At 28.6% G+C, this 21,810-nt stretch overlaps 1 protein-coding gene across 11 annotated transcripts in view; it reads left to right on the top strand.

The window, feature by feature from the left end:
• The window catches only part of LOC105194352 (potassium channel subfamily T member 2), a 255,391-nt gene that overhangs the window by 36,632 nt on the left and 196,949 nt on the right, over nucleotides 1–21,810 (top strand). For 8 of the 11 annotated variants that reach the window (XM_026137908.2, XM_026137907.2, XM_026137902.2 and 5 more), the window contains exon 1: nucleotides 7,377–11,665. The exons of the other annotated variants lie outside the window; for them this stretch is intronic. In XM_026137908.2, the coding sequence (XP_025993693.1) occupies nucleotides 11,214–11,665 (452 nt within the window). In that variant the 5' untranslated portion in view covers nucleotides 7,377–11,213. Of the gene's footprint in view, nucleotides 1–7,376; nucleotides 11,666–21,810 lie in introns of those variants that run through there. 11 annotated transcript variants of the gene reach the window in all.

Here is a 21,810-nt window from a genome sequence, read left to right as displayed (position 1 = left end):
ACTTTGCAACTTGAAGTTTAAGATTGTTATTTTACTATCATAATTCAAATGTTTTTGCAATTTTAAATATGATTGATAGATATAACTGTATTTGCAATAGTATACAATTGGGATTTAACTTCTTTTATCAACTTCATCTATTTCTTTTTGATTTTAAGGATTTTAGGATTTTAATTGTTTTTGCACATTTTTATAACGTGTAATTCATAATCAAAAAACTAAGGAATGTAAGCGCACTAATATCTAATCTTTTAATATTTTATGTTATACCTATACCAATCTTTGCATGGACTGCGCGGGCTACCCAATTTAATTGAACAGAATATAAATAATTAAATACTTTTATTAAACTTTTAAAGTATTTACAAAACTGAATAATTAAATATCACGAAATACCATAAGAATCAATATTTGTAGAATTATTATTGTGACTAATAAGTTTCTGTAAAATATATGGTGTTATTTTATATAAAAATTTGTATTCTTAATACTTTAAAATTTTATAATGTTCTTTGTATATTCTTTTGTATAACTTTAATAATGTTAATATAAGCTTTTACATAGAAAGACATTTGTATCTATTACATAGAAATACTATTGAAATAATTTAGTCTAATAATAATCATTTATTGTATTGAATTTCTACAATATTTTTTTAATTATATAATTAGTTCCGCTAGATCAACCTGAACAAAGAAGAAGTGAACAAAGAAAGATCCAGATTGTTTGAAGTATTTTCTATTAAAGAACTGATATACATTACACAGGCGACTCAATCATGCCATTAAGTAACGAGACAAAGTCGCCGATGTGCATGATTCAGTAGTTCAACAGAATAATGCTCGAATAACGGATGTACGCTATTTTATTTCAATGAAGAAAAACTTTTACAGAGCATTGTAAACATTTTATCTCTATAGAAAAGTTTATAATCTAGTCAAAAGTTTACAAGGAGAGGACGTGGTGACTCACCCTGGAATTTCGATCCCAATCGACACAAATTTATTACTTTGAAACTAAGGCCTATACAATCAAACGGGAAACGTAAACTTTTTTCATCTCTAGAATAATTGAAAAAAATTGGGATTAAAATCCCAGGGTGAGTCACCGCGTCCTCCCCTTGTTAGTAATTTTTATTATACAGTTTATAAAATGATTTATGGATATTTAAAAAATTTCTATCGTTAATGACGATAATATTTAATAGGTCGATAATTCAGCTTATATCTAAACATGGTCAAACTTGTAAAGAGTTTTGTAATAAAATATAACGAAAAATTCTCTATTGTGTGGTAATTCCAATGTTGATAAGGTAGAAATTTCCGGAATCACTAAAATTTATCACTTAAAAAAATCGCAATACTATTCCAATTAAGTATACTCTTCAAATGGCTTATTCGTGATTTGTACTTGACATCCTTCTAGGAATGAAATGTACTTCGCACGTATTCGCTCAAGTCAATCTCAAGTTCGCTACTTCTGAGAGATTACAGTGTGAAGAGACATACATTTTATAGGTCAACAATAGATATATGTTGTCTCCTTATTCAAGAGCAAAGAAGCAACATAGCCATTCTACTGCCTTATCGACTGCTCAGCATCCCTTGGAGCTTCCGCATTTAAGCTCTCGTTTTATACTACCGCAGATGCTCTTGCTGATTCCTAGATTGCGCCCCTTTCATATTTATACAAGCTTACTTAACAGGATTATATTAAACAAATGGTAAACTATATATTTTAAATTGTTTAGTAATTAATGCACTATTACTGTTGTATAAATCTAAATAGAAAATTAAGTCTTTAGGGTAGAATTTAAATAAAAGTTTTAAAAACTTTGTGAAAATCAATAAGTGACTTAAATTTGGTAATTAATTAAATCATTTTTTTGAATATTTTTTCACGACGTTGAACAAATGTAATAGCTACAAAAATTAATTTAATGCACGTTTTGTAATATTATAAAACATGAAATTAAATAATATTTAAATTTCTAGTATAAAAAAATTAATTTTAACACAAAAAAATTATATTTTTATAAATATGAAGGTATTAAATCACATTTATTAATAAATTTTCAAATACATTTTAATAAATATTTATTTATTTTAATTAAAACTTTATTAAATGTTTATCTCAATTTTATAATTAACTTTAAATTTTAAAAACGTTAAAAATAATGCAGTAATAAATTGTATAATTTATATCTAATAATATTATAATAAATATTTAAAAAACATTGTCTTCTAATCAGGACTTTATCCTTTAAAGTAGTCAAATTTATTACACCCTTGTCTAATTGTATTTAATTTTTAAGTGAGATTAAATTTAATGTTTCTTATAACTTTTATATTTTAAAAGTTTAATATTTTTCATAACTTATTTTAAAAATTAATTTAATATTTAATAAGTTACAGTTAAATTAATTATTTGTAGGTTAAAGTATAGATCCTTAAGACGCTCAATAAAAAGATTCACTCTCATGAGAATCTCGGTTTACGTTTTCTTAACACTTTAACCAAATCCTACAGGATTTATCTTGTTATTCATAAAATATGATTTTGTCTGATATGTCTCTTGAACCTTAAGGGATTTGTCAAAAAATGGATTGTTTCATCTAATGTGGATACTCAAGAGATTATGAGAAATTTATGATGAATTTTAATAAGTTATTCATTGTAAGTAGACGAAGCTGCAATCTTGCGTTAAATATTAATATTAATTTATAATTTTATGTACAGAACGTTTGATAATTATTATTTACATTGATCAATAGATAGAGAGACAGTAAACTATATATATTCTGCATTATTTTGCAATTTTTGCAATAATTAATAAAATTGTATATATTATAATTAATAAAGTACGTGTGTGCGCGCGCACGTTTGTGTGTGTGTGTGTGTGTGTGTGTGTGTGTGTGTGTGTGTTTATGTGTACATAAAAATAGTTTTAATTAATTGATGCAATATATAACATTTGGATTAAATAATTAAAGCTTCTTCAAAGTATTTATTTTTTCGCAATTGTGTTTTGCTAATTATAATAGAAGTTACAAACACAAGAGTTTCTGTGAATATTAATAACTACAAATTAAATTTAAGAATTTTGATATCAAGATAATATCACACCTTCAAATTATTTGCCTTTATGTAGATTAAGACGTTATTAATGAAATTCATGTTACGCATGCTTCTATGTGGAAAGCAGCTTATCGCCCACAAACCAAATTAATCATGCATTGAATCGCTTTGAGTTACTTGGTATAATTAAATTCTGAATAACGGTATTGCGTGCGGTAGAAACAGCAATAAAAACTTGCGAAATTGCAGTTGCATAGATTATGAAGCTAATGTGTGCATTGATGTTTTATACATGGCGCAAGAAATATTAATTAGAGATAAATATTATACATATTATCATCTTTATATATTTTGCATAGTGAAAGAATAAAAGATGTTGGTTTTAAATTTAGTTGTGAACATAAAATATACGGATATTGCATTTGGGAAAACATTTTGTTTATTTATTATATCATTTATAATTTAAATCTTATCTTATTTTCATTGCCTGCATCATACTGTGTTAAAAAATGTCAAATTTTATGGAATAAATTTGTAAGATACTGTCTTTTTGAAATATGGCAGTATTAATGAAAATGTTATTTTTATAAATAATTTTTGCAGTAATACATAAAGTACAATATGTGCGACGCAAAGTTAAAAGCTATCGAATTTACCCGATGGATTTTAAAGATTTATTTCATATCATTCAAGATATATTTCTGATGAGCAAACACAAATCTACGTCTCCATTAGTCCAATTGATATTACTGTCAAAAAAATGAATGTGCCACAAAGGAGCGATATATTCTTGAAATGAAGCTATGTGTATTCTGCTCGTTATGCATGCTTGTCTTCTTGCTATTACCCTATGAACTCTATGCAAAAGCGCTGTTCTCTAAACCGTACCAATCGATTATATATCGTGCTATTTGCATATCTAGCAAACTTGCATTTGTTCTCTAATAGGCCTCTGTTGTAACGTTCTTTATCACACACACCATTTTTACATCTATTGTTTTTCTTTCATAAACTGAATAAACATTTTATTAATAAAGCTATCGTTAAAATATTTCTATGTTTAAGTAGTTAGAAATTTAAAAACTTTAATTAAATCTTTTCTTGAGATAAATAATAGATGTAATAATAAAAATAATAAAAGTTTATCTCTTATCTTTCATTTTATGTGCAAGTTGACACTTTATTGAAATGCATTTATAATTTAACCAAGAGTTTATATTTGTAAAAAAATTCATGATTGCAGAAATGTTAAGAATTTAATAATATCTAATCTTGATCTGTCATGCACCGTATAACGATAACTTATCGCATAAATTGTATAGTGATACATCATTCCATATAGCTTCCATAAATATCCAGCAAACACTGAATAAAATTGTCATAACATAGATGTAAAATGTGTACTTGTTATATAACAGTACAAATATTATATTTGTGTTTACTGAGTAAATAATTAAATAAGGTTATTAATGAGAATAAGATTATTAATAAAAAAATAACTGTATACTATTATTACAAGGTGATCTTTTTAATTTGAATACTTACAAGCAAACCTACCCAACTGTTACACTCCGATTTTGATGAGCTTTGAATATGTTGTAGTCTAGGTCAAAATAAGAGACACGTATTTTTTTATAAGGGCCTATACGCACTTTTAGGGGATGAAACACCTCTTTGAAGAAAAAGACTTTTTTTTTTCGAAGCGTATATCGTCGAAACTATAAGAGATAGAAAAAAATGTTCTAATTAAAAGTTAAATGGCATGAAAAGTACTATACAACAGTGATAAAAAAATTTTTTTTTTAAATTTTTTTTGTACTTTTCCTCATCACCTACCAATTTTTTTCAAAATTTTTATTTCTTTTTATAAGCGGAATAAAGTTTATTTTATTACAAATCCAACGATGTATAACAAAGTTATATTCCGACATTCCCATTTGCCAAAAATAATTAAAAACTTCTCTATACTCATGGTACGCGCACCCGTCCGTGTGCTACGGAAGTGTCCCTTTCCAATTTTGACGAGTTTTTAATATGTTGTAATACACATAAAAATATGGGACACGCATTTTTTATACGCCCATATGACCGTTAAGGGGGTGAAACACGCTGTTGAAAAAAATTGATTGTTTAATTTCTGAGGTAATACTGTCGAAACGGTAAAAGATATAAAAAAAAGTTTCAAATAAAAGTTTTATGGCTTTCTATGTACTTTATAACCGTTCGCTCAGGTTTTTTGAAAATGTCATTTTTCTCAAAATCTTCTTCCCTCCTCTTCTAAATTTTTGAAAAATTTAAAATTTATCTTATATCAAAACTTATAGCCTAACAACAAATTTAAACATGTATGATAAAGTTGTAGCCCAAAGACACATTTTTCAGAAATCAACTAATTAATATAGAAATAGAATAAATAGAAAACAACATATTAAAAACTCGTCAAAATTGGAAAGGGACACTTCCGTAGCACACGGACGGGTGCGCGTACCATGAATATAGAGAAGTTTTTAATTATTTTTGGCAAATGGAAATGTCGGAATATAACTTTCTTATACATCGTTGGATTCGTAATAAAATAAACTTTTTTCCGCTTATAAAAAGAAATAAAAATTTTGAAAAAAATTGGTAGGTGATGAGGAAAAGTATAAAAAAAATTAAAAAAAAAAATTTTTTTTATCACTGTTGTATAGTACTTTTCATGCCATTTAACTTTTAATTAGAACATTTTTTTCTATCTCTTATAGTTTCGACGATATACGCTTCGAAAAAAAAAAGTCTTTTTCTTCAAAGAGGTGTTTCATCCCCTAAAAGTGCGTATGGGCCCTTATAAAAAAATACGTGTCTCTTATTTTGACCTAGACTACAACATATTCAAAGCTCATCAAAATCGGAGTGTAACAGTTGGGTAGGTTTGCTTGTTAGAATATCTCTCGTTTGTTTTTAATGACAACAAAATATCATAGAAAAATGTTATACGTTTTAAATGGGCAAATATTATGATAAACAACATATGTTTTTATTCGTATCATTTTACACAATTTTTAGAATTACATTTTTTTAAATGAGACGGCATATTTTTCTTCACATAGTAAGTTCATGAGAAACAAATTTAACCGTATATACAGGATATGTTAACCTTAAGATGATTTTTAACATAAAAATATCACATTTATGGAAGAATGAAAATTGAATAAACTTTACTTGCGTTTTTAAATTAATAAAAATATTTATGTTGTTTTAAAAATTTATTTTAGAACTTCTATTTTACGTAAAAGGAAATTTTTAAGTAAGTTAAATAAATATTTTTATTGAAAACGCGTAAAGTTTATATTCAATTTATATAGTTTTTAAAGAACTTTTTAAAATAGAATAAATATTTTCTTCTTGTACAGTTATTTGATTTTTAAAGTCTTTATTATAAATGATAAAAAGTGCACTTTAATTTCGCGTGTCACAAACTTCCACTTCTAAACTTTTGTATATAAATGTGACGATGTGTTACAAGAATGAAATAGCAATGAAATGGCGATCATGAGATTACAAACAGCATGAAATGTTCCGTTAAAGCGTTAGTCTCGCGCATATTTTTTTATTACGTAAACTCGGCGTACAGTAGTGAACCACGTGGTTCGCTTATATTTCAAGCTTTCCACCTGCTTTACGGCGCAAGCTCGTCACGCAAGTTTGGCTCGACTCCCGGTGCAAATCGATGCTGTCTGTCCGAGCCGTCCATTCATCCTGCTCTGTTACACCAAAATAACCCACCGCCCCAAAAGTGCAATCATACTCTTGATAAAGCACATGTTATCTTGCTGATCAAACAGGGATGCTCATTCACAGAGCAAACATAACTAATTTAACAAACAGAAAAAGTTAAGTATTAAATAATTTATTAATAGAATATCAGAAAAGAGAAGAACAAGTTTTACAGCTTAACAAGAACAATTGTTTGAAATAAATCTATTCCACTAAATATCATTAACATAAAGCTATTTAAAAAAATGTAGTACCTCATAGTCTCAATATTATATCTTTTTTCTGATCTTAGAAATCCATTGAAAGGAAAAAATGGACTCACGGAAGTACGTGCTTTTTCTTGAAATTTGCAAATCATCTTCGGTTGTAGTTCGGTAGTATCGTTCTTCTCAAGAAGTACTACGATGAAGAAACGTGATCACCTTTAAGAAGTGAATAAATCGTGTGTGTCATTATCATTTATCTTAACTATTTCGCAGCTATTTGTCATTCATGGAACACGAGCTCCTTGGACATGACTGCCAAGTTGAGACGATGAGACGTAGAGTAGATCTCCGACGAACTCGAAAGTGGCGCAGTCGCCTTGACAACGGCGGCGCCATGTGCGTGTATGTGCGCCCTTTCACGACGGCGTCGACGGACGGTGAAGAGACGGAAGAGGACAACGGTCACAGGAGCGAGTGAGACAGATTACACCCTGCGCGATGATAGCAGGAGCGAGAGAGAGAGAGAGGAAGAAAGCGCGACAGCGCGCTTGACAGTGCCTAGCTAGACAGAAAAGGTGGAATACAGGGGTTGGACGGTCGGTAGGACGCAAGGGGTGGCGCGCGAGAGAAAACCGCTAGCGTGTACCGCAGTACGGGATAGTGAGCTGCGAGCTAGTCTTCCTTTCTCACGCTGTGAAAAAGCCACGATCGGCTGAAACAATACGACCGTTCAGCTGTTCGCTTTCCGCCATTCTACATATCTTGCGAGGACAGATAGTTTACGAAGGTGTTCGCTTTAGTCGTCGTTCTAGTTCATGACAAGATGTGTGTGAGGGAACAACGATAATTGTGGGATTCACTCGAGATTGTTCTCGAAGCTGCTCCAGATCTCCTCTGGGTGTGATCAAGACGTACCAGTTTTTGTACCAGTTGTCGCGACGTATTTACCGAATGTCAAGGACGATGCGGCATTTCGTCATTGTACTTCGGCGCGACACCCGTTAGATCCTAACTCTCGGTGGCGGTCGTGAATCGGAGGGACCAGCAACTTTGGCTGGGCATTGCGAGTGTCAGTAGGTCAGAGATATCTGGTATCCTTTTTTCGAAAGCTTTGTTCTTAAGTCGTAAGTGCACCACTTGTCATCGTATCTCAATCTCATCGAAACGTGAACAATGCAGGCACCTGTTCCCGAGTGTAGTGAATCGGAGGACGACGAAGTGGATAACGATCCTCCCTTAACTGCTTTTAGAAGTGACAGTGGAACGATATCTTCGTGAGACGCTACCACCTGCGACAAGCGCACCACGGCTTAGTGGTATTTAATCGAGGACATGAAGTTTCGATACTCTTGTCATTGATGAATTGTGAAGAATAGCTTTGCTACATGAAAACGGATTGAACGTTTACTTACGATAAAAATTTGGTTGGCATATGAAAAAAAATTTTTAAGTGGATATTTTCGACGTGTGAGAGTTTTAAGACATTTTTCTGAAACGTGAAGAGACTCTACGGAATAAAGCTGACAGAGATATTGTTAAAAATAAAATATAAATAACTTTTGTATAAATAACTTGTGCTTTTGTCATTGACAAATAGCAGATTCTCAAGAGAACAATTGGTTTTATCGTACTTCAAACGAGATGTATGTTATGACATGAAGAATCATATTTTGTTTCAACGTGATCGAACGCAGTTTTTGTTGTTTAGAGAAGAAAACTCCTGTGCGCTGTTGTTATTTTTGCCGCATATCCAGTTCAAGATTTTAAAGGCAAAAAAGTGAATACTCGCATATACGTAAAATTTAATCGTTATCAGTATAAAATATACTATCAGTATATTTGACAAGAGTAGTTGTGAAATAATCAAATCTGAAGCGCAAATTAACACTTAATAATTTAATAATAAATACATTCTGTAGTTGAAGTGTACGAAAAGACATGATTGTTCCAGGAACTTGTTAAGTAAGATAAAACTGATGCAATTCCATCGAGATGTTAAAGTTGAACTCGCCTAACTTGCAACCTTCGCGTTCTCGTTGTAGTTGTTGTGTTCGTTGACCGTGACCTTCGATCACCATGTGACGTCATTCAGGTCAGACGGAAACGGTGTCGTGCAAACGATGTATCTTGAGACGCTTTTGTGACTGCCGTCGCGACAACAGTAGTTGCAATCAATCAGAATGTTGTGCATTCGCTACATTGTTTTATTATCTCGAATCTTCTAGCGAAACTCATCATATAAAACATACATACTTTGCTCGATGAAAAAGATAGTAGTGGAAAGATAATTTATTCGAAAAAAATAAGGGGTGTTTTATCTCGTTTTGGTATTCCAATACTTTTTATGCGAGATTCAGCTCTAGTGCGTGTGACTATGATCGTTAATAATTCATATAAATAGTTTATAATGCATGGAAAATACGTAAAGTAATATAAGTTTAAAATAAACGTTGCTTTACTTTGATAAAAAAGTGATCGAGCAAATGGAGAGTACCAGAAAACTATTTTAACTTTCAACTCTCACTCAAAAGATAAAAAAGTGTGAAATTTAACATCTCACAGAATGCTTTAACGTAAATGTATTTTCATTTGGTGAGTGACAGAGAAGTGCAAATCAATACAAAACGATTCCTAAGGAATTATCGAATATACTTTTCCGTAGTTGCGCAAGGTGCGTTAATGTTTCATCCTGTTTCCACTGTTACTAACAATCAATCGTTATTGTTGTGTTGAAAGGATAGCGTTTAACGTGAGTGTCACTTGATATCAAATGTAATAATGCAAGAAAGCGAACTTTATGAAACTCTACGCTAATCGAAGTTTGACAATGGTTGAACAAGAAACGGAAATATCAAGTTACTCTTTGCTGTCGATCGTTATTATCATATAAGCTGCGCTTTTTGATGCATTTTCGGTGATCAACAGTAGCCGACGCAAATTGTTATCCTACATAATCAACAAAAGAAATAAATATCGTCGACGATATTATATTAAAACGTTAGTTACATGAGATTTGTAACTCATTAGAACTTAGGATTTTGAGAAACTGCTTTTAAAATCTAAATCTTTATTGTGAACGCTTGTTGTGAGATTCAATAAATTAGTATTGGAGAAATTAATGCTCAGCGCTACAAAGTGCGCTATAAAGTTTTTCGGAATTTTTATGAATGTTGTTAATGGTATTAAGGGCTTATTAGTTGAAATAATATCAACTAGAGTAGTTTGTGCAATAGCTTACAATATTCTCAAGGCAGAAAATACTTTAGTTGGCAATAATTATCCACAAGGCAAAAAATAAATTGAACTACCTCACAAAGCTACCGCATCAGCAACTATCGTCTTCCATCTTATTTTGAGAGAAAAGGGCAATTGAGAAGCAGACATTTCTGTCAGTTTGAAGAACCAGAACTTACATACTTCTTCGGTGGATTGAATACAAGATCAGAATTATTCAGATCACTTGAGAGCCCTTTTCACGCACGGAATACATCTCCCAAGATTACCCTAGCTTTTCCTTTTAACATACTTTTGCCAAGTGTTTCTAGTTACTCTTGTAAGAAACACAATACTTGGCTAGAACGTAATCAACTTTTATAAATAGCGAAACAACTTCAAGTAGACGATCGCATTTTCTCCACAATTTCGTTCTCTGCTATATCAAGAAAACAGTTCTAGTCGAATCTTCTTTTGAAGCATTTTTAAAAACCGGAAACAGAAGAACTTTGCTAATTTATCATAAAGTTTGGGTACGAATGTTGGATCTTCGTCAGTGATTTCTCTTTAAACTTGATTCTAATAATTAAAAAGAAATAATGAGTGTACAAAATACACTTATAATATACTGAAACTATGCTCATGCAAGATTAATGGATTATTCAGAATATAAATAGAAAGATGCTATAAAGTTATTTACGATGTAGCATTCGCAAAATGAAGCAACAACATTACAACAATCATAGAAGAGGCGGACAAAAATTCTAAATCTTTTATAACAAGCCAAGCATCACTACACGTTAGTGGATATCATTTTCTTATGATGTTTGTTCAAGATTTGTCAACTTTTTCTCTCCGTCGATCAATTATGTATTTGTTCGAATTTGTTGCCTGGTCGACCAATTATAATTATTCAGCTAAATGATTGGAGAAAATTTATGGCAATGTGGTCGAAGGAACGATGTGGCCGGACGTCACCGGTAAATCTCACACGTCCTGCGATCATTTCAAAGTGAAGCTGCCGGCAGCGAAGGAAGAGAAGAAGGACAAGGAGAACGAGTCGGCGTGCTGTAAGATCTTCACCCTGTTTCATTATCGTAAGCCTCGGGAACCGCTTCGTGGTTCCGCCAGCTCAGCCTCGTCGGTGCCCCTGCTCGATATGGGCGCCAGAGCATGGGACTACGAGGCACTGCCGGAACTTCACACCTCGACAGCGGTCACGCCGACCTCGTCGCCACCGAGCGCGTCCCAGCAGAAAACGCCTAAAGTGTATTTTCAAGCAGAAAATCTGGCGTCCACTAGACGAAGAAGCAGCAATAGGCTGTTGGCGCCCCAGCAGTCTTGCAGGAGACGTAGTCGGAGCATGAGCGCTTGGAGTGACCTATCCAGGTCGTCTTTCAGATTGGAGGAAAGGTTCGTTGGTTTCGGATGTAGTTCCGGGTTAAACTATCGTAATTTTATTCTATTTTAACTGATTGCTTAATGTTTCGTTAGACAATCTTAATATAAGATTAGCATACGATCCTACCTAGAGTCTGCGATTTGAATTGGCTTTATAAATGCGAATTTGCATAACAAATTGACTCTTTTGTCAGAAGACAGATACATGATTACATACTATGAAAAGAATTACAAAGTTTTTAAATTTTTACTTTATGATGAAGTTAATTTTGTTGAATGTATTTATTGCAATAAGAATTTTTTATCTAATTTAAAACATCTATATTAAAAATTTACAAAATAACACATAAAAGGTTAAATTAATTATTTAAATAGAAGTAGGGTTATGCAATCTTGGAGCAAGATCTTGGTGCTGAAATAATATTTTATGTGATTTTACAATTTCCAATTCTTTCGAACTGTTAGCGCCGTTACTTTCGGTTTCAAACGCAGTCCCTGAAATGAATTAGAAAAGCAATATCACAGAATGAAATTGAAATGCCCTAGTGATCGAACTAGCTAAAACACCCACATGGAATGTAGGAAGATGCAGTTTTAAACCCTGACTGAGATAATATTTTTTGCAACAAATTTTTTTACTGTCTTCGAAGTAGAGACACTAGTTAGCGTTAACACAGTAGTTACTTACAGTAATATTAAATTGATTTTTAATTTAATTCTGTGATATTACTTTTCTTAATTGATTTCAAGAACTGTGTTTGAAACAGAAAGTAACAGAGCACAATTTGAAAGAATTGGAAATTGTATATAGTCACATATGAAATATTATTTCAACAAGATTTTTGACCTTATGAGCTTTTTTCTATTTAAATTGTACATAATCATGGTCTTGAATCTAATATAAATTAATTATATTATATGACTTTCAAGAACATCATAATGGATTTTAGAAACATAATATTGAATAAATGTTATTATTATATTCTATTTATTCTCGTATTTATTTTATGTTACAAAATTTACATTTATCCGTATTTATATTTTAGAAATAACATTTGTTTACATTTTTAGTTTCTTTTTTCGTATAAGAAAATATGAGGAAATAACGATAAACACAATCCGCAAAACATCCGTATAACAATATTTTTATATCATTAAAAATTTAAGAATAAAAGCGGCAAATATGTGTCAGGCGCGGTAGACGGTGCGCAAATAAAGATAATGACAATTAAAAATTTAATTTCCTGTTGAGTGTGAGGAAATAAAATTCTTCATAAAAGTTCTTTGAAAATAAAAATTAATTTGCATATTGAATTTTTTATTGTAGTACTTATACTTATCAAGTTTTATGCTACTGAAATAAAGCATTTACAAACGAGCTTCTATTATTTTTCGTTAAGAATTTCATCGTTTTATTTCCCGCATAGTTTCCATATATTCGTACTTTTATGTTTGAACTTAATATTCAATTTATTATAGATTTTGTTTGTTATACCATTTTTTGTTACATTACTTTACAAAAATTTTCAATTATTGTACAAATAATAATTTATACGATTAATATAAAATAATGTTTATCGTAAAAATTTTTGTTTTACTTTATTTATTATTATTCAAAAAATTTAATCTTTTTTTTAATAAAATTTCATTATTTTAGCTCTCTTTTTTAATAACAGGAAAAAATGTGACCTTATTAATATTCGTTTTGATATAGATAAAATGGGCAAGTGGGTTCGACTTTGTTTTTAAATAAAAATGTTAAAAGTGTTGTGGGAGAGGTTAATAATATCATTATCCGTTTTTTTCATTGAGCAAGCGCGGAGCAGCTTTGTCTCGGGAGTGCATCGTAAACGACCTTACAAAGAACAGGCTTTCCATTATCGATCATCGTTATCGACAATGTACACGTATGGTCATTTCATCGAAAACCAATAGTGATTGCTATACTACGTTAGGCAATGAAACCATGGGTGCACTTTGTATGTTGTGATATATAACGTTAATACCGCATAGTGCAACAAAATTTCGTTGGTGAATCATAGCATTCATGAGATCTGTTCAAAAAATGTAGCCATGGCTAAATAAATATAACGCAACGACTTATTAATCTTAAAACTTCTGATATACATTTGGTTACACACAATAACATCTGTAAAATTTTTTAACAATATAAAAATTATGAGATTCTACTACAATATAAATCTTCTCTTTAAATTATTTTATAATTAAATAATGCATATTTTGGAAAGAACAAAGATAGGAAAAGAGAACTTTGCTTTAGTTGGATATAGACACAGAGAGATTTTCCATATGTATAAAACTTTGCTTTTATTTACTTTATTTGTCACAAAGTTTTTACAAGTTTTTTTAAGATACATTTATAGTGGTTATTTTTAACATTTTGCTTCTATGATATATTTGTATTTGTGTTTGCACATTTTCGCGAAAATGACGTAAATTTCTCAGAAATTTATATTTATATTCAATATTTAATTAAAAAATTCAATATTTATTAATGAACATTGACGCTTCTTATAATTTTTATGTATCACATGTTATTTTGAAAATTTATACGTATATAAATTATAATAGCAATTACAATTTTTTAGATATATTAGAATACATAATGATGTTAAACTTAAAATGTGTGTTGTAAATATATATACGTAAAATAACTTTTATAAACTGTTAAAAATTTTAAACACAATTTTGAATAAAATAAGTGTTATATAATATAAAGAGAATAATGAATTTCTCAGACTTTGACGTTCAAATCTGTTTTTATATTCAAGAATGATTTAGAAGAAACTAATGCACGGCATCGTAAATTCTTCTGAAACAAGCTTAGTAATATCTTTTAGCTATTAAATTCGAATTTATTGCGTCGACTTGTGTCACTAAAGCACTCAATGTTGTCCTACGAATATCATCATTTTCGAGATAAATGTAAAACAATTTTCTTTTCGTGTAAGGAATTCATTAAAGCTAGCTCCAATTTAATTTTATTTAACTCCTTAATAAGGCAAAATTAATGTCTACCATTTAAGCAAAATTGTGACGAAATTTGCAATTTTAGCATCGTTTAAACAGATGTATGGCTATCTTATACCATTGCTTTAACTGCTATTATATTATCTGACGCGTAACTCTCTGAAGAGTAATTTGATTTTATTAGTACTACGAAACTGAAACAATTTCAAGCGATTTTATATTGCGCATAAATCAGATTTTATCAGGCATTAGAAAAGGACGTTATTTTATGCTGATGTTCGTTTCTTTATTTTTTATGATGGAATTGTTGATTTTGCTTTTAGTAGCAAGATATCACTCAATAGATGTTCTAAAAACTTTTAAATAACGAGAATAAAAGGAGATTTTTATTTCTTCTTGACTACACATAGATCATTACATTCTATTTTCAAACAACGGCCGAATTCTTTAAAATACTTTTAAGGGAAATTTCAGTTACTAATAATGACAAAAAAATAAAGAGAAACGGATGGGCACAAAATATTCAATGTCAAAAGAAATAGGATGTCTTTTTGTTATTATTATTTAACATATTATATGATAATTTTTAATAGTTTAATTGTAAATAATTAAGATTATATCTGGCAAAGGAGTTAAATAAAATTAAATTGGAGATAGCTTTAATGAATCCCTTACACGAAGAGAAAATTGTTTTACATTTATCTAAAAAATGGTGATATTCGTAGGACAACGTTGAGTGCTTTAGTGACACAAGTCGACGCAAACATCGTTCTATCTTTGTTATTCATTGAATATCAAAGAAAGATAGAATAATGTTTATGTCGACGTGTGTTACTAAATGGAAAGCACACAATGTCCTACAAATATCATGATTTTCGAGAAAAATTTTGTGAAAAAACAGTGGATGTTTTTCATCAAATAGAAAACATTCACTTTATTTCAAACAATTTTATATGATTTTCTTTGATATATATATTATATATATATTTTATTTATATCTACCACGTATTTTATATTTTAAGTGTAAAATATAAAGTGTAAAATATATTTTATTTATAATAAAATACCAAGATAGAACCATATTTGAAATTAAATTATAAAATATCTTTAACATTATTTATGTCTTGACGTTTCTTGGACGTCTTTAAGACATCTTATGACAGTTATGACTCGATTTAAGACTGTTTTTTTAGGTATATAATTAAATTTAATAATTTTAAAATATGTTAAAGTTTACGATTCGTTATTGTTTTAAATATAATAAATGTCAAGCAGTGATATAAACCTGTATATCATATATAAATTTTACAATGCATCGTGATATTTCGATTTAGTCGCTAATAATTTTATCATGCAGCATGGCCATTCATCGGCGCGCTGTTTACACCATAACTAAACAATATATAACATATTTATAAATAAAAAGAATTGCGTAGTAAGTAAGGTAGGAGACTCATGATTCAGGGATGTGAATCTTGCTAAAGTAAACATATTTTTTAAAAAACGATGTATATAAAAACAAATTAGGTATATAAACATTTTATATTACTATATAAAAAACTTTTATCTTGAATTGTAGAAATTTTGCTTTAGAACATTTTACATTGCTAAAATACACGATAATTTTTATTTAACAATTTATACAAAGTATTTCATATATTTTAAAAATTTGTATTCATAATTGATAGGTTGCCCAGTTTCGTCCCAAGCTTTTCAATACACACGATAAAATTTGTAGCGAATTTTGCGATAAAATATGAGGAAAAATTCCTTCTGTGTAGAGACTTATCTACTTTATTAACCTTATTATCATCTTATTGTTAATTCTTTTTTTATTGATTTTACTCAAAGATATCTTGTCAGTAAAGAATCTACTAGCATTTTTTGTACTTTTATTTTGTTTTTTTTTTCAACTTTTAATCTCTTTGACGATAAGAAGCATTAATTTTAATGATGAATGCTACATACAGTATTATTTTCAACTTTATATGTAACTAAACCAAATAAATCCTGAATTTACTCATAAATTCTTATATTTACACATGAAAAGTGAACGACCGTTTTACATCTTGGTATCAACTGCTATTATATTGACGCGTAATTCTCAGAAGAGTAATTGGGTTTTATTAGTACTCTGAAACTGAAGTAATTTCAAGCGATTTTATACTGCACATAAATTGGATTTTATCATGCATCAAAAAGAGGCATTATTTTGTGCTGACGTTCGTCTCTTTATATCCTTCATGATAAAATTATCAATTTTGTTTTTAGTACAAACTCTAAGGTATCATTCAATAGATGTTCTAAAAACACTTCAGTATATAACGCGCCCGAAAGGGAAGAGATTTCTTATTTCTTTTTGACCGCGGAGAAATCATTACATTACATTACATTCTCAAGCACCGACTAAGTCCTTTAGAGTGCTTTTAACCGGAAACTTTAGCAAATATGTAACTCATGCCGTTAAGAGAATTAAGTTAATAAGAAATATTATTTATACATTTAATTTGCACATTCATTACGTTATTTAAATTAAGCTTGGATTAAATCTGTACTTTAAATATGTTCGGATTCATTATTAGTATATTTAATAATGTAAAAGATTATGCTAAAGTTTATATAATAATGTACTTAAAATGTATTTAAAATTTATTTAAATTATAAATTATTTATTTATATTATAAAAATTATAAATAATAATAAGAGAACATGTACGTAAACCGATATGCAAGAATGCAATTAAAAGCTAGTTAAAGATAGGCCTTATTTAGCCATAGCTGAATCTTTATGATAATATTTCTTTTATGATTTCCAAGTTTATTAAATAGCGCACTGAATAAATTTTCAGCCTTTAAACACAGTTTTAAATTGAAGAAAAATAATATCACAATATTAAATAGATAATCAATTTAATAATGATGATGCTAACAACCATGGTATATTATTATACCAATAAGAACTACTTTCAAATACTATAAAGAATTTGTGGTAAAAAATAAAAAAATAAAATCTATTCTGTACATATAGCTTCGATAAAATCTGTTTTAATTTTTAAAGAAAACTGGTTACAATATCTCTAAATCTCTTATTTGTTTAAAATATTTCTGATAAATGTTTTATAAATAAATATATACTTGTAATAATATAATAAAGAATAAGATTATAAAAGTGGAACTATAATATCACATGTATTAAGTATCTAAAAATGCTATTACATACACTTACTCACTTATATTATTAATAACATTCCAATTATTGCCTTATTTATTTTTATTAGTATTACTGTATTATAGAAGCTAAAAGATTGCTATAGAAGGAAAATTAATTGATAGGTATTTTATTTTTATATGCTGTAATTATTATGTATTGCTTCGAGTAATCAATTTGCGATATCTTTATTTTCTTGTTTCAGGTAAGTGCGGAGTTATATTTTTGCCACTTTCTTCATTATACGTAAGTAATTGAATTAACATCGATTTAGCGATTGATATTACTAGCCAGAACCTAAAGCGAACTATATTCGAATTCTTCAGATCGGCGAACTGCGACATAATATAAGCAGCAGATGTTTTAAATGTATTACCAAATATACACGTATTTCTGTATGAAAATATTCAATATAATTATCAATATCATAAGCGCAAATCAATTCTTTATTATTAAACATAACAAGAATTTGTAGAAAATATATCAATTAAGAGATTTTTTCTTCTTTCATTACTTAATATAAAATTACAATAATATGGAGGAAAAATAAATAAAGCTGGTTATTTACTCTTATTTATTGTAAAACTGATTATTAATCTATGCAATTGTTATAAAAAAACAAAACGAATAGAAATCACCAATTTTCAAAAATATATTCAAATGACTGCAAGATATTTAAAATTGTTTCCTAATTATATTATATAAAAATATAACGGTCTAATTAATTAATAGAAAACCTTGTTCAAGTATAATAGGTATTAATGTTTCATACTTATTCATGAAGCACTTTGTATAGTATTACATATTACAGAGTTGAGTAGATTAGCCATAATCTTCTCTAGCACAGAAAAGTTTATTTTGTGAAGACAATTACTTTTAGCGATGTTTTTGTACGTTTTACTTTAACGATTAAAAATCAACTAGAAAAATATCAGTTTTTTGTGACACGTGTATTTATTCGTTCTATAAACCATTTTTTTGCCCATTGTTTCTAGACAAATTTGGATGTTACTATGTTATAAATAAATTAGGTACCTCAATGTTACAGATAAATAGGGTACAAGAGATTAAACAAATATTCACGTACCCAATTTATATGTAACATTTAAATTTGTCTGAAAATGATTTTAGGCGAAAAAGTGTAGTTTACAGAATAAATAAAAATACATGTTTTTAATCAATATTGTTGACAGTAAATAAAACTTGATACACAGGGTGTCTCAATACCTATTACCACCTTAAATATCGTTGAATCCATATGATCCAAACGAAAATTCGTGTAATTAGAATTGCACAGTGCAAAAGGGCTATAATAATAGAAGGGGAAGGGGGTAATAATAATTTTTGTCTATATGAAGATATTTCGGAGATTTCAAGATCAACTTTATTTTTTTACATGTAATTGTATAATTTTTTTAAATAATATGATTTCTTTAATTATTTTGCATATAAATGTATAAATGTATTAACAATGATGGTATTGCAAAATCAATAGTTTATGATATATTTTACACTTAATTTTGACATAAAGTATTTTGTAGACCAATCGCTTTTTGACAATTAATTGTTCCTCAACATCGTTATGCACAGAATAATGTGATAAATCAATTGGTGTAAAAAATACATAATTGCTTTTTCAAAATAAATGTAATTGTATTTTTGACATACAATTTAGCTTTTATATTATGTATAAAAATCATATTATTCTATTTAAAAAAACAAAGTTAACTTTGAAATCTTTGAGGCATCTTCACTAGGATAAAAAGTATTATTGCCATGTAATAGCTGTCTTTGAATCGTGCAAATTTGATTGCACAAAGTTTTTCTGAATATTATAAATTTGAAGATATTTAAGGTGGGAGTAGTTACTGAAATACCCTTTATAAAGAGTTTTAGAAAAACTCATTTTAATAACTGAAACTAACAGAAAAAACATAATGTATATTTATGTATTTACGTATATTTATAATACTACAAAAAGTATCTCAAATTATTTAAAAAAATTTAAATATAAATACGATTACTCTGTAACATATTGGTTTTGATGACAAATTTGTTTTAATTTTTTTTCTATTGTAAGTTACATTTAGAAATTTAACTGCAAAAAAAACGTTTGCTAGATATTTATTGCTTTAAAATTCTTATCTGATGCAGAATTATAAGTATCTTGTATTAAAACTGAAATTACCCTTGAAAAAAAAGTTGATAAACTTGTTTCAATAAACTGATTACTAATCAGTAACTGATTATATTTCGTCAGTTAAATGATAAAATATCATCAGTTACTGATTAGTAATCAGTTTATTGAAACAAGTTTATCAACTTTTTTTTCAAGGGTAAAATTTGGAATTAAATTTACGTACGAAATGTAACCGGATTTGACGCTATTCTTATAACGAAAATGTCAGAGATCATTTCTTTTTTATTGTCATTTTTTTTTTATTCTTGACATTATTATTACGAGTTCACAACCAGTTTCGGCTCATGTTTTTAAACTGCAATCAAATGATTTTATCAAAGTATTTACGCATTAATATTCTTCTCATTATTTTTATATTAATTGAAGTTAATGGGGCCATGTAATAAGTGCGTTTAAAATATGACGTCACATATTGTATTTCAATATGGAAACAACATGGCTTTTAAATCGACGAGAAAATAATGAAATAAAAATGTTAATAAATTACTATTTATAAAAATATCTCTGCAATAAGATTATATGTTTTTACTCTTAAAATATCGTTACTTTTCTAAAAAAGATAAGTTGATGGCCTACTTGCAAATTGTATGTTTAAAATCGGTAACTTTATAGGAAGAGCAAGAAATATTTTGAAATTACATTACATTACATTATATTTATTATATTTGCCCCAGGACGCTCCACGATTGTTTTATAACATCAATAATTCAAGGGAACCGGTTTTACTAAATACAACAATATCAAAAATTCTATTTCGGAAATTTTAGACTCTTGACATTTTGTAAGTGGATCATCGATTAGCAAAAAATAACTCAAATATATTTACAAAATGCATAATTTTTAAATGTAAATATTTTATTTTGAAACAATCGTTTCTGAAAGATAGATAAAAATAACGCTACAAATTTAATTAACACATTGCACGTAGTTTAAGGGTCATATTGATTAAAGGAAGTTAAAATTATACGCAATCTGTTTAATGATGTATATATTTATTAAAAGTAATCCACTGTTATTTGGAATTTTAGTTTAATACACAAGGGGAATGTTTCGTAATTGCCATTATCGATGTGTGATCAACTGGTTCGTTGATCTCCCCTCTCGTGTACTGTGTTCATTCTGTCGATTAATGCGATTTCCTCTACACCATTTCTAAATCTGAAGCGGTGCTTAATAACATTATTTACGCGAAGTACCTCGATTAGGTGCCTTGTCAATTATGTTGCGGATGAACTGTATAAATTGAGTGTGTCATGTTCTTATATAATTTGCTCCACATAAAGCCACATATCTAATATTGTGTAAAATATATAAGAATGTAGAAAAAAAAAACTTTTCTGGGAAGAAAGCTTCTACTAAGAGAAAAAATTGTAGTGGTGGCAACTATAATGGGCAACCACACAAATTTTGTTAATTGAATTATAATATATAGTTAAGTGAACCATATTATTACAACTAAGTTAATGCTTGAAAGAATTAATAAAAAATAATTGTAATTATTATATTATATAGTATATTACAACTATTTTTTATTATTTCAATAAAAACAATATATTTCATAAATATTGTTATTGCATTATTTCTTATTTTAATAAAGTAGTTTTTTAACAAAAATATTTAATTTTGTAATATAAATTAACAAAAATTGTTGCATACAATTGTAACAATTGTTACTTTTACGTGACTTATTGCTTATTAATCATATGCAGATTATCGTAGCAACTCTATTGATTTTTGGAGCTTATATAAATTATATTTT

This window comes from Solenopsis invicta, chromosome 1 (genome assembly GCF_016802725.1).
Source record: "Solenopsis invicta isolate M01_SB chromosome 1, UNIL_Sinv_3.0, whole genome shotgun sequence".
Taxonomy (NCBI): Eukaryota; Metazoa; Arthropoda; class Insecta; order Hymenoptera; family Formicidae; genus Solenopsis; species Solenopsis invicta.
This window is presented reverse-complemented; position numbering and strand designations above follow the sequence as displayed.